Consider the following 13148-nt stretch of genomic DNA (forward strand, 5'->3'; position numbering starts at 1 on the left):
GCTCTGTGAGTTGTAGCCGCTGCAGCCAGAGCTCCAGCACAGGAGACTCCTGAGTGCCCCTCAGCCCCTCCATGGCCTTGCTGCCCTGGGCAGAAGCACTGGGGCATTTCTCCTTCTTTCTCCACCTGCCCCTGCTGCTGCTGCTCTTGTTTTCAGGCTCTCTGGGGATGGGGGTTCAGCAGCAGCTCAGCCACTGTCCCTGCAGGCCTTGCCGTGCAGATGTGTCCATGGCAGCAAGGTGCCCAAGCCCTCTTCTGGCCTGTGGGTCTCTGGGCAATGCAGTCCAGAGGGTGGGGATGAAGCTGGCTCTTTTTGCCAGACACCCCATCTTCAAGGGATCAGAAAGCTCACAGATCTTTACTGAGGGGAGTTTTACTGGGGAGGGGAGTTTTAAACTGGATTCCTCTGCTCTCAGCAGTCTCCAATTTTCTTTTCAAGGGAACAGCGGGGTGTGATCATCCTCCAGATTAAAGAGGTGCAAGCCCAGGGCAGCTGGGATCAAGTTTAATGGACTCACTCTGCACTAAGGGTCTGCCTGTTTGCAGCCCAGCTCTCCCAATGCAGCACTTGTAGCAGAACAGAAAATTCAAGGCTGTCTGCCTTCAAAAAGTAAAACAAACACAACCAACCCCCCACAGCTCTGCTCTGCAGCCGGGTGAGTTGGGAGGGACAATGCTGAAATGTCGTTGATTTCATGAGGGGATTTAAACAGAGATCACTCCTGGTTCCTACCTGCCTGTTGGTGCACAGCAGCACTGACTCCTCAGGAGCCCACGGCATCATCATCTGCTCCCCATTGCACCCTCAGCCAGCAGAACCCAGAGCTCAGCCAGGGAGCTGCACGAAGGTCTTTCTGGAAGGACAGAGGCTGGGGGAGTGGGAGGTTCTAGGGGAGATGGAAGAGGTTTTACTCAGAGTTTTCTGTCCTAACACTTCTCTGAATTTTTCTCCTTGGACAGCACCCAGTGCCCAAAGGAAGGAAATGTCCAACAGCAGCTCCATCACTGAGTTCCTCCTCCTGGCATTCGCAGACACACGGGAGCTGCAGCTCTTGCACTTCTGGCTCTTCCTGGGCATCTACCTGGCTGCCCTCCTGGCCAACGGCCTCATCATCACTGCCATAGCCTGTGACCACCGCCTCCACACTCCCATGTACTTCTTCCTCCTCAACCTCTCTGTCCTTGACCTGGGCTGCATCTCCACCACTGTTCCCAAAGCCATGGCCAATTCCCTCTGGGACACCAGTGCCATCTCCTACCAAGGATGTTTGGCCCAGTTCTTTTTCTTTCTCTTTTTTATCTCAGCTGAGTATTATCTTCTCACAGTCATGGCCTATGACCGCTATGTTGCCATCTGCAGACCCCTGCACTACGGGACCCTCCTGGGCAGCAGAGCTTGCGTCCACATGGCAGCAGCTGCCTGGGGCAGTGGGTTTCTCAATGCTCTGCTGCACATTGCCAATACATTTTCACTGCCACTCTGCCAGGGCAATGCTGTGGACCAGTTCTTCTGTGAAATCCCCCAGATCCTCAAGCTCTCCTGCTCAGACTCCTACCTCAGGGAAGTTGGGTTTCTTGTGGTCAGCGCCTGTGTTGCATTTGGCTGTTTTGTGTTCATTGTTGTGTCCTATGTGCAGATCTTCAGGGCTGTGCTGAGGATCCCCTCTGAGCAGGGACGGCACAAAGCCTTTTCCACGTGCCTCCCTCACCTGGCTGTGGTGTCCCTCTTTATCAGCACTGCCATGGTTGCCTACTTCAAGCCCCCCTCCATCTCCTCCCCATCTCTGAACCTGGCGGTGTCATTTCTGTACTCGGTGGTGCCTCCAGCAGTGAACCCCCTCCTCTACAGCATGCGGAACCAGGAGCTGAAGAATGCCCTATGGAAAGTGGTCCAAGGGACACAGATGCACTGCAAACAGCCTAACTCCCCTCCTCAGCATGTTTCCCAAAGTATATGTTAGGTGAGAAATTGAGGGTTTTTTTCTTCCAGATAATTCTACTTATATAAAATTTTCTCGGTTTCTACTACTTGTCTTGAGACTTGATCCTGTTGTGTCTGAGTGCATGCACCACACTGTGCCTGATGTGACCCGTCCACTAGCAGCCTGTTCAATAAAGGGACATTTCCTGTGTGCATTGTCTGAAGGCTGGGCTCTTCCTCCGACATTGCTGCAGAAAAATTTTCCAAGGAATTGGTCTTTTGAAGTGCCTTTTCTCCTTGCATTCTCCTGATGTTTTGTCTTAAGCTCACAATTTAATTGGGTTTAATTGCACCAGAAGTTATTGTTTTAAAGGCTCTCTTCTTGGAGTCCAATGGCAGTGGAGATGGTGCATGGGCTGCCCATTGCCTCCTCAGCCTCCTTCATGTATGACCACACTGATGGATGTACAATTTCTCTGGAAATTAATATGAAGATGTCAGGACAGGATGCAGACTCACCATGTACCCCGGGGTGGGAGTGAATGGAAACTCAAAAGATTAAGTTGTTCCAAAGCGAAGCATTGAATCAAGGTATCCACAAAGAGGATGCTGCAATGCCATAGGAGTCAGTGGGGACTCAGCAGGCAAGAGAGGGAAGTGAAGAGATGTTGGGAGCTGTTTGAGGAGCCCCAGGGCCAGGAATTTGTCCTGGTTAGTGGAGATAGTGGGGGCAGAGAAGAGGGCAAACGATGCAGTTGGGATTAAGGGTCTGTGCCATGTTCCATTGACATCCCAAGAAGCTGACTCAGAAAAAATTGTCCCAGACCAGTCCCACACACTGGCCAGTTCCACTTCTGCCCAGAGACCCCAGCCCTGAGAAGGACCCTCTGATGCATGATCACCTCTTTCTTCCTCCAGGGCTCAGTGATGCCCAACTCCACCACCATTACTAATAAAAAGGAAACTATTTTCCTGTTGGAAGTCATTACACACCCAGTACCACAGCTCTTGCCACAGCTGGTCTGTCAGCCAAGCCCTTTCTCAGACAGCTCCAGCTAGATCAGGTGCTCATGGCCTTGTCTTGACAACTACTGAAAATCTCCATTGATGGAGATCCCACCAACTGGCCTGGGTCCTTGCTCCAGTTTTTGGCTCTGAGGGATCTCAAAAAACACAGCTCACTCAGCCTCTCGTTGACCATAACATGCTCCAGGCCCCAAGCTTCTGGCCTCTGCAGGACTCGCTCCGGGCTGTCAGGGCCTTTCTTGTGCTGGTGAGCTCCATACTGGACACAGCAGTCCTGATGTGGTCCTGTGGTGGGTTAACCTTGACCAGCAGCAGGACACCAACTCAGCTGCTCACCCACTGACCTGACTCAACAGGACAAAAATAAAAAAAAAAAAAAGACAGAATAGCTCATGGGTCAAGATAAAGACAGGCTAATCATTTAGTAATTATTGTCAGTGGTAATGGAGAGATCAATTTAATTTATTGTTAATTAACAGATGTGGATAGTGAGAAACTACAACAAAAATATCAAAGTCTTTCCCCCACCAGACTCCTTTTTCCCAGGCTCACATTGCTCCTTCATTCCCAATTCTTCTACACACTTCAACCCTGACAGGCACAGGGGGGTGGGAAATGGAAAGGTTCCATCAGTGTACAACAGTCCAACTCTGCCCCTCCTTCTTCCTCACACTCCTCCTCTGATCCACCATGAGTCCTCTCCACAGCATCCACTCTGTATTTCTGTGGGCTGTGTGTAATTCACATCTTTCTGCCTTACTTTTCTCCTTTATGCTCACAGAACAGTTCAGTTTGAGAGGTACCTCTCGAGATCATAGACCATAGAATGGTTTGGGTTTGAAGTGACCTTTAAAAGTCATCTAGTCCAACCCCCTGCAGTGAGCAGGAACATCTTCAACCGGATCAGGTTGCTCAGAGCCCCGTCCAACCTGGCCTTGAGTGTTTCCAGGGATGGGACATCCACCACCTCTCTGAGCAACCTGTTCCTGTGTGCCACCACCTCCACTGTAAAAAAAATTTTCCTGGTGTCTAATCTCAATCTACCTTTTTCTATTTTAAAATCATTACCCCTCATTCTTCCTCAACAGGCCTACTGAAGAGTTCCTCCCTATCTCTACTGTAGACCCCCTTGGGGTACCAGAAGGCCCCTATAAGGTCTCCCTTGAGCCTCCTCTTCTCAGGCTGAACAGTGCCAACTCTCTCAGCCTGTCCTCATAGGAAAGGTGCTCCAGCCCACTGATCATCTTTGTGGCCCTCTGCACCATCTAGACTCAACATCTCGAGAGATGTGGATGGACTGGTACAGCCAGGGACATTCCCCATCTCCTAGCCTGAGGCATGCAGTCAAGATGCAAATGTCTGCAGTGCACACTTGTTAAGGGCCTCCAGGCAGAGTGTGACTCGTTCGGCATGACCCTCTAAGCCTGGATCAGCTCATTTTGCTTCTGTTCCCCTTCTCCGCAACTATCAAGACTATGGGAGCTTTCGTGAAATCTAAATTCCTCCTTTGCAGCTTCCCCTGCTTCCACCTCCTGCGTGCTGCCTTTCTGTCCTGGAGCTCAGGCAGTTCAGACAAGCAGCCTCCTGAGATGCTTGCTTCTTTCCAAGGTTATTTGGAGAGATCACTCTTGTCCTTGGAGAAGGCTGTCCTGTAAGGCCTACCGGATTGCCTGAGCTCCTCCACCCTTCAGAGCTGCTCCCCAAGGCACCGCTTGTATCAGTCTCCCAAGGACAGCACAGACTCCTGCTCCGCAGTCCACGGGCCCGTGCTCTGCTGCTGGCCTTGCTCACTGCCCTTTGTGCTTGGGACCCTGCTATTTCATGGTGATGACAGCCAAGGCTGACACAGATTGTCATAGCCATGGCCAGCTCTTTGTTCTTGGTCAGCATCAGGTCCAGGTGAGCATCACCCTTGTTGTCCCACCTGGCAGCTGTGCTAAGAAGTCATCCCAAGAACCTCCAGATTGTTGGCACCGTGTTGTTTGCCTGGCCAGTGAATGCCAGGGCACTTACCGTCCCCCATGGGAACCAGCTCGTTAAGCTGGAGACTTCCTCAGGTTGCTGACAGAAGACTTTTTCTGCCTACTCTGCTCGATCACGTAGTTTAGATCTGCCAAGACAATGTCACCGTACTGACTTCTTCTCCCATCCTCACTCACACAAGCTAACTCAACCTCTTGCCCAGCTCATAGAGAAGCTGCTCCTTCACACATTGGTCATCCTCCTCATCCTCATCCTCCCTGCCATTCCCTCTGGCAGAGCTTGTGTCCCTCCATCGCAGCACCCCAGTTGAGCAAGGTGTCTTACCACATCTAATTCAATCCAAAAATGTCACATTGCTGTGACAAGACATGGGGGTCCTCCTGACAGTGCACATTTGGGGCACAGCAACTCAGCTGTGGCACCACAGAAGAACACAATCTTCTCACAGGGAAACTGATCCCTACCAGAAGACCATGGTACATCAAGCAGTTAGCGCTGGACTGCACTGTGCTGCACGTACACCACGGCCTTGAAACCTGTGCTGTGCTGCATGGATCCTTTGGCCACAGGACAGCCTCAGCAGCAGTGTCACACAGAGTCTGCAGGCTGGTCCTGCTTTGTACTGGACATTACGTCTGCTGCGTGGCTTTGCCTGTATCGCACAGTGCAGCAGAAAGATCTCATGAAAACATCATTTCAGTTTGACTGTAGAGAAGATGAATGGAGTTGTTTCCTAGTGAGAAAATCCTGTAGTAGCTTGACTGGCCAAAACAGAAGGCAGTGTTCTATGGATGGGGTCTACAGGCTGTGCAGTGTTTGGATCGGAAGCCCGTTCAATGTTTCACCACCTGGGGTTCTCACCTTCTCAAGGGAGACAAGATTGCCTCTGTGATACTCCTCTTATAGTGCTAGACCTAACGAACAACAGTTGAAATGATACCTCATGGAGTTTGATCACCTTCCTAAGTGGGATCGTAACGGACCAGGATCTCCTGAGGAAAAAACACTTTATCAGCACCCTTGTCTGCAAATCTCCTGGTCTCAAGGACTGGTAAGGGTGTAGTTTTCTCAAGTAACCCCTGCCTTGATCCCCATCCACCCTTGGTTGTTCTCATCCAGAATCCTGCCTCAAAGCACAAAAGTCTGGGAGATGTTGCTGGGCGCAACTGAGGCAAAGACATAGATTATCTCCGATCTACCTCTACTCTGCTCTCATGAGACCCACCTGGAGTACTGCATCCAGTTCTGGAGACCCCAGCATCAGAAGCACATGGACCTGTTGGAGTGTGTCCAGAGGAGACCACAAAGATGATCAGAGGGCTGGAGCACCTCTCCTGTGAGGGCAGGCTGAGAGAGTTGGGGCTGTTCAGCCTGGAGAAGAGAAATCCCTGGGGAGACCTTATAGAAGCCTTCCAGTTCCTAAAGGGGGCCTACAGGAAAGATGGGGAGAAACTCTTCAGTAGGGTCTGCTGTGATAGGATGAGAGGTAATAGTTTGAAAATAGAAAGAGGCAGATTCAGATTAGACATTAGAAAAGTTTTTTTTACACTGAGGGTGGTAGAACACTGGCACAGGTTGCCCAGAGAGGTGGTGGATGCCCTGGAAACATTCAAGGTCAGGTTGGACGGGGCTCTGAGCAACCTGATAAGGGTGGAGATGTCCCTGGTCCTTGCAGGGGAGTTGGACGAGATGATCTTTAAAAGTCCCTTCCAACCCTAACCATTCTATGATTCTGCAATTCTCCCTACACCGACTCTTTCCAAATTTAGCAGTCATCCCACAAGACTTCTGGTTCCTTTCTAACTGTTCCTGAAGTAGCAGCAGCTCACATTGGTGCCTCTGAATGCCACTTTGAGTGTCAACTGAGTTTTGATGTGAACCATTGCTGTGCCTAGAGGATGCTGTCTTTGGAGAACAGATGATCTCTGACATGTTGCCCTGTCTCTGCGAACTTCTCCATCAGAGCTTGCAGTTACCTGCAGGTACCTTCACCACCTCCGGCAGCTCCCCTGTGGCCAGGTATTTGCACCTGAACACCTCGCTCCTGCCCTCCATCTCCACTAGTGAGCGTGGGAGTTGAGAGAAGACGCTCACGTGCAGGTGTCCATTCCGTGCACACCTGATCAGTGGCCGAAGTAGGTTTGTGGTGTGCATGGGAGGGAGCTGAGTCTCCTTCAAATGCTGGGAACAGAAACGCAGGATGAGAGGCCTTTATTGCCTCAGCTGAACCCCTTCTCTCAGGAGGGGTAAAGGAGATCCCTGCCTGTCTCTGTCTGGGAGTCCTGTCCAATTTAAAAAAAAAAAAAAATTAGATGTAACTTTGAGGGGAGAAATTGTGCTTCTGGAAAGAAGCCTCTCTCCCCGGCTGAGGGACCATCAGTGATGGCTGCAGGCTGTTTCCCAGCAGGTTCCCCTGCAGCCCCAGGGACAGCTGGAGGGAGCCCCGAGGGGACAGAGAAAGTGCCGCCTTGGGCTGGGCCTCTGCTGCTGAGCTGGGCTGGGCTCCTGGGATGGAGGGAGCTGCTGGTAACAGGGCAGCGCTGCAGAGAGACAGCTCTGCCCAGGAGCAGCTCCTCTGCCAAGCGCAGCAGGGCTGAGGGCTCTGCCTGCAGGAGCTGAGGGGAGAGGAGCGAGGCAGAGAGAGGTGAAAGGCAGCCTGGGGTGGGAGAAGAGTTGAGAACTCAACAGGAGAGAAAAATTCACAGCCCTTTACGTGGTAAGTACTTGCGTGAAGGTCAATGTGTCTGTAGTTTGTGGAAAGACCTCCAAAAGCTGTCACATCCCACAGTCAGGAGGACTTTCACAGTAGAGGAGCAGGATGTGTTCTACACGAGGGCTTCTCAGCTGCATGGCCAGAGGGACAGGGCACGACGGCTGCCTTCTCCCAGGGACGGCTGCAGGGTGTGAATGTGTGTGTGCAGCCAGGGGTGCCCAGGGCTGTCCTTCAGAGCAGGGTCCCTGCGCCCCAGGGGCTGTGTGCTGGGGCAGGGACTCTGCCTCTGCCGGCCTCAGCACTCAGCCTGCCCGGGGAGCTCCCCATGGTGTTTGGGGAGAGGCTGTGGGTGGGAGGAACAACTTGTGGCTGAGCAGGGTCCTTCTGCTGTCGAGAGGGTGCTGTGTGGGTCAGGGCTGCTCACAGCTCCACGTCACCACTGGGAAACTTCCAAGGGTATGTGTCAAGAGGAAGGTCAAGGCAGGGTTTGCTATAGAGATAAAGCGCTTTCCTGAGTCTCTGTTTTTGTTTTCCTAACAAAAGGGTAGGGGTCTAATGAAGGTGGGGAGGGAAAGAGAAATCAAAAAAGGAGCTGTCAAACTTGGACAAGTCCTTGAGACTCCTGAGCTGTAAGTGTGAGTGGTCAGTTGGTCTGCTAAGCGCCTCCTCAAGTGCCTTCAGCCACTTCTCTGCCCAGAGACAGCACCAGCATCACCCGTGCTGCACCCAGCAGCGTTGTCCTGCCCTGGCCTTTGGAACCTCCAAACAGGAACAGGCACCCAGCCAGTGCTCTGCAAACAGGCAGGTGTGTGTGGGGCCAGGGAGAGTGCACAGAGGGTGGGATGGGGTCTGTGAGTGCTGACAGGGAAAAGAGATCAGACAGGGAAACTCCTCCCAGGAGGAAAATCGCCAGGCATCACAGTTACGATCAAGGAATGAGAGGAAACTAAACCCAGAAATGTTGTGGGAGGGAGAATTCAGAAATCTCTGTAGCATCCCCTCCAGTGCAGACCCCTTGCTCTGAGCAAGCCCCCGGCCTCCTCTCCCACCCACCCAAGCCTCTGCCCTCAGGGCTGCGGGGTCCCAGCCATGAACCCCCTCCTCTGCAGCCAGAGCTCCAGCAGAGCCGTGCTGCAGCTCTCCAGCCACGTGCCCACTGCCCTCTGCAGAGCACAGGGGCTGAGAGCAGCTGCCCGGCAATGGTGGTGTCGGGGAGGGGGCACGCACAGCTGGGGGAGGGGGACGCTGTCCCCAGTGCCCGCCTGCCTCTGCCCTGTCCTCTCTCAGCCGCGCCCTGGCTGTATTTGCCCTTGTGCCTCCACCTCTCTGTGGTGTTGCTGCTGGGATCTTGTTCTTGCTGTCAGGCTGTCTGGGGAGGGGAGTTCCAGCTGCAGAGTCACCCCCTGATCTTGTGGGTCCTTTCCTGCAGCTGTGTCCGTGGGAACAAGTTTTCCAGCTTTCAGCTGTGGGGCTGTGGGCAACGCAGGCGGTGGGGCTGAGGCAGGAGCTGGTTTTCCCTCAGTTAGATACCATTTTTAAAACTCTTACTGTAACTTCTTCCAGTATCCTTCCAGGATGTGAGTTTCCTTTCAGGATGAAAACATCTCCCATAACATCTTTGTGTTACCTGCACACCCCATGGTTCAGCAGAGAGATGCTAAGGCCAAAACCCTGCTTTTGCGTTGGTGAAATGAGCCGTGAGTGCTGTGGGCTAGAAGCGAGGTGCTGAGACCCCGAGTAAGGGTGAGACATTCTGTGGTCTGCAGTGGATCCCTGTGCTCTCAGCAGTGTCTGCTGGCTTTTCACAGAAACACAGCAGTGTGATCACCTTCAGTCTCAGAAAGCTGCAAGTCCAGGGCATCTGGGACGGAGAGACAGACCAGCTCCGCTCACTCTGTGCTAAGCCGCAGGGAATTCTCTTGCCCTGCAGAGTCACTTTGCTGTGAAGCAAATTGGGAGCAGCAAGTATCAAAAGTAGGTTTCATAGAATCATAGAATCATAGAATGGTTAGGGTTGGAAGGGACCTTCAAAGGTCATCTAGTCCAACCCCCCTGCAAGGAGCAGGGACATCCCTGACTAGATCAGGTTGCTCAGAGCCTCATCCAGCCTGGCCTTGAACGTTTCCAGGGATGAGGCTTCCACCACATTTCTGGGCAACCTGTTCCAGTGTTCTATAATGCGCATCATAAAAAATTTTTTCCTAATTTCTAATCTAAATCTACCCCCCTCTATTTTAAAACCATTACCCCTCGTCCTATTGCACCAGGCCCTACTAAACAGCCTTTCCCCATCTTTCTTGTAGGCCCCCTTGAGGAACTGGAAGACCGCTATCGGGTCTCCCCGGAGCCTCCTCTTCTCCAGGCTGAACAGCCCCAACTCTCTCAGCCTGGCCTCATAAGAGAGGTGCTCCAGCCCTTTTATCATCTCCGTGGCCCTCCTCTGGACCTTCTCCAACTGGTCCATGTCCTTCTTGTGTTGGGGGCTCCAGAACTGGACACAGTACTCCAGGTGGGGTCTCACCAGGGCAGAGTAGAGGGGGAGAATCACCTCCCTCGACCTGCTGGCCATGCTTCTCTTGATGCAGTCCAGGATGCGGTTGGCCTTCTGGGCTGCAAGGGCACATTGCTGGCTCATGTTGAGCTTCTTGTCCACCAGCACTCCCAAGTCCTTCTCCTCAGGGCTGCTCTCGATCCATTCCCTGCCCAGCCTGTATTTGTGCCTGGGATTGCCATGACCCAGGTGCAGGACCTTGCACTTGGTCTGGTTGAACTTCATGAGGTTGGTACGGACCCACCTCTCCAGCCTGTCAAGGTCCCTCTGGATGGCATCCCTCCCTTCCAGCGTGTCAACGGCACCACACAACTTGGTGTCATCGGCGAAATTCCTGAGACTTTAATCTGAGATGATTCTGTGTTCCTATTTACCTATTTCTGTAGGGCAGGACTTGCCCTTCAAGACGTCACAGCAGTGCTCCCTGCTCCCAGTGGCACCTCCGCCAGCACCATGTGGAGCTCATACAAGGAACATGAGAAACGTCTCCCTGAAAGGGGCAAGGAAGTCTGGGGTGGTTCCATGGGAACTGGAGTAGGTTTTGCTTAGACGACGCTGCCTTATCTCATTGCCTTTTCTCCTTGGACAGGTCCCCATGCCCAGAAACAGAAAATGTCCAACAGCAGCTCCATCACTGAGTTCCTCCTCCTGGCATTCGCAGACACACGGGAGCTGCAGCTCTTGCACTTCTGGCTCTTCCTGGGCATCTACCTGGCTGCCCTCCTGGCCAACGGCCTCATCATCACTGCCATAGCCTGCGACCACCGCCTCCACACCCCCATGTACTTCTTCCTCCTCAACCTCTCTGTCCTTGACCTGGGCTGCATCTCCACCACTGTTCCCAAAGCCATGGCCAATTCCCTCTGGGACACCAGGGCAATCTCCTACTCAGGATGTGCTACACAGGCCTTTTTATTCGTCTTTTTCCTTTCAGCAGAGTACTGTCTTCTCACTGTCATGGCCTATGACCGCTATGTTGCCATCTGCAAACCCCTGCACTACGGGACCCTCCTGGGCAGCAGAGCTTGTGTCCACATGGCAGCAGGTGCCTGGGGCAGTGGGTTTCTCTATGCTCTGCTGCACACTGCCAATACATTTTCACTGCCACTCTGCCAGGGCAATGCTGTGGACCAGTTCTTCTGTGAAATCCCCCAGATCCTCAAGCTCTCCTGCTCAGAAACCTACCTCAGGGAATTTCAACTTCTTGCATTTAGTGCTTTTGTCTTTGTTGGCTCTTTTGTCTTCATTGTTGTGTCCTATGTGCAGACCTTCAGGGCTGTGCTGAGGATCCCCTCTGAGCAGGGACGGCACAAAGCCTTTTCCACGTGCCTCCCTCACCTGGCCGTGGTTTCCCTTTTTCTCAGCACTGCCATGTTTGCCTACCTGAAGCCCCCCTCCATCTCCTCCTCATCTTTGAATTTACTGGTTGCTGCTTCGTACTCATTGGTGCCTCCAGCACTGAACCCCCTTATCTACAGCATGAGGAACCAGGAGCTCAAGGAAGCAGCATGGAAAATGATGACTGAATGTTTTCCAGAAGCGATCCTGTGTCCATCTTCTTCAATGTATGACTCATAGTGGAACTCCTTACTGCCCCAGCCTTTATAGGTTTTGTAGTTGTCATTCTTGCTGAGTGGGACCACACCCTATGATCAGTACTGGGCTGTGTGCCACCCTCTGCTGTTTACAAGTCTCATGAACTGCGACATCTGTCTCCAGAGGACAACTGCACCTTCCCTAGGGGGATTTCTGCCATCAGCATTAATCATTTCAGTCATGTCCCAGATATATTTCTGTGGCCCAGGCAGAGCTGACCACTTCTTCTGTGAATTCACCCCATTGCTGGAGCTCTCACACGGTGACACCGTGACACCCATGCTCTTCCCGTTCATAACCTGCTTTTTAGATCCCATCCCCCCCTTTCTGTTCACGTGGCCATCCTGTGTGCATCAGAGCTGCCACCCTGGAGCAGATCTCCCATCTAGCGTTTGCAGGCAGGTAGAGACCTTTTCCACATGCTCCTCTCACCTCACTTGTGCCACTGTTTTCCATGACACCCGTACCTTGGGTCTGTGATGCCCAGAACAGTCTTCCTGTGATCATTTGACAAAGTCCTTTCTCTACACGTTCCTCACACCCCTTGTCAACCCCTTCATCTACAGCCTTTAGACTAGAAAGTCTGGGGGGAAGGGGAACCCTGAGGAAAATGCTCAGGAAAGCTCTGCGCCACACTGAGAACCCATTGGAGTCATGGACCTGCTGGGAGAAATGACTTCTGGTTCTCTCCTGAACAGGCCCCGTGGACCTGGACTGATGTGCTCTGCCTCGTGTGCTCTCCTCTGGAAATGTGTGATATGGAGAAGGCTTGTGGTATGGGAAGGGGCAGAAGGGTGCTGGTGGCATCTAAAGGACAAGAAAGAGATTGCTGAATCCATGTGGTAGGGGGAGAAGGGCGTGTTGTGTACCTGAACTTTTCCAAGTCCTTGAAAGTGATCTCCCGTAGTCTCCTTAGAGCAGATTGTTAACATGTGGCCTGAAGAAGTGGATGATGTGGCTGGTAGGAAGCTGGTTGGATGATCAAAAGTAAATGCTGTCAGTAGCAGACAGTCCTCCAAGGAGCCAGATACTAGCAGAATCCCTCCGTGATCAGCAAAATTTCATTAAAAAATCATTAAAAGCCTAATACTGCCAGAAAAGAAGCTGTTTCAGAGTGCTTTCTCTGCATAGCTTTCAATGTTTTTCAAAAACTCCCATTCTGGACTAGATTCAGTTGGTTACACAGAGGTGGCCACTGCATCCAAGATACCCTGTGCTGACTGGAGCACCCGTGTGGGAAAGGGAGCCCAGGAACCCTTCTGGTGCATGAGCTGGGTTGCAGGCAGGGTACCTCTGCGATGGTGCAGAGCATCACCTTCCTCCAGCGCTGCTGCGTGGGCCGTGAAGAGGCTGTAATTT

General features: G+C 52.5%; 2 protein-coding genes across 2 annotated transcripts; both read left to right on the top strand.

Annotated features, from left to right (window-relative positions):
- The first annotated feature begins 895 nt into the window (after positions 1 to 895).
- LOC147600804 (olfactory receptor 14A16-like) lies at positions 896 to 5262 on the top strand. The gene is made up of 2 exons (XM_086746613.1): positions 896 to 1905; positions 5208 to 5262. The coding sequence occupies exons 1-2, from the start codon at positions 896 to 898 to the stop codon at positions 5260 to 5262; spliced, it is 1065 nt and encodes a 354-aa protein (XP_086602739.1).
- A 5543-nt stretch (positions 5263 to 10805) lies between these two features.
- On the top strand, positions 10806 to 11771 carry LOC147600805 (olfactory receptor 14C36-like). The gene has a single exon (XM_086746921.1). It carries the CDS (start codon positions 10806 to 10808, stop codon positions 11769 to 11771), a length of 966 nt encoding a protein of 321 aa, XP_086603047.1.
- The last annotated feature ends 1377 nt before the right edge of the window (positions 11772 to 13148 follow it).

The sequence above is a fragment of the Chlamydotis macqueenii genome, chromosome 4 (assembly GCF_036417535.1).
Source record: "Chlamydotis macqueenii isolate bChlMac1 chromosome 4, bChlMac1.mat, whole genome shotgun sequence".
NCBI lineage: Eukaryota > Metazoa > Chordata > Aves > Otidiformes > Otididae > Chlamydotis > Chlamydotis macqueenii.

What these genes read in the sequence shown, in the direction of transcription:
- LOC147600805 (XM_086746921.1), top strand. Translation starts at nt 10,806, where the DNA reads ATGTCCAACAGCAGCTCCATCACTGAGTTCCTCCTCCTGGCATTCGCA.
- LOC147600804 (XM_086746613.1), top strand. Translation starts at nt 896, where the DNA reads ATGGAAGAGGTTTTACTCAGAGTTTTCTGTCCTAACACTTCTCTGAAT. An exon ending in GTGGTCCAAGGGACACAGAT is followed by an intron (nt 1,906 to 5,207) that starts GCACTGCAAACA and finishes CCTCTGGCAGAG; the next exon opens with CTTGTGTCCCTCCATCGCAG.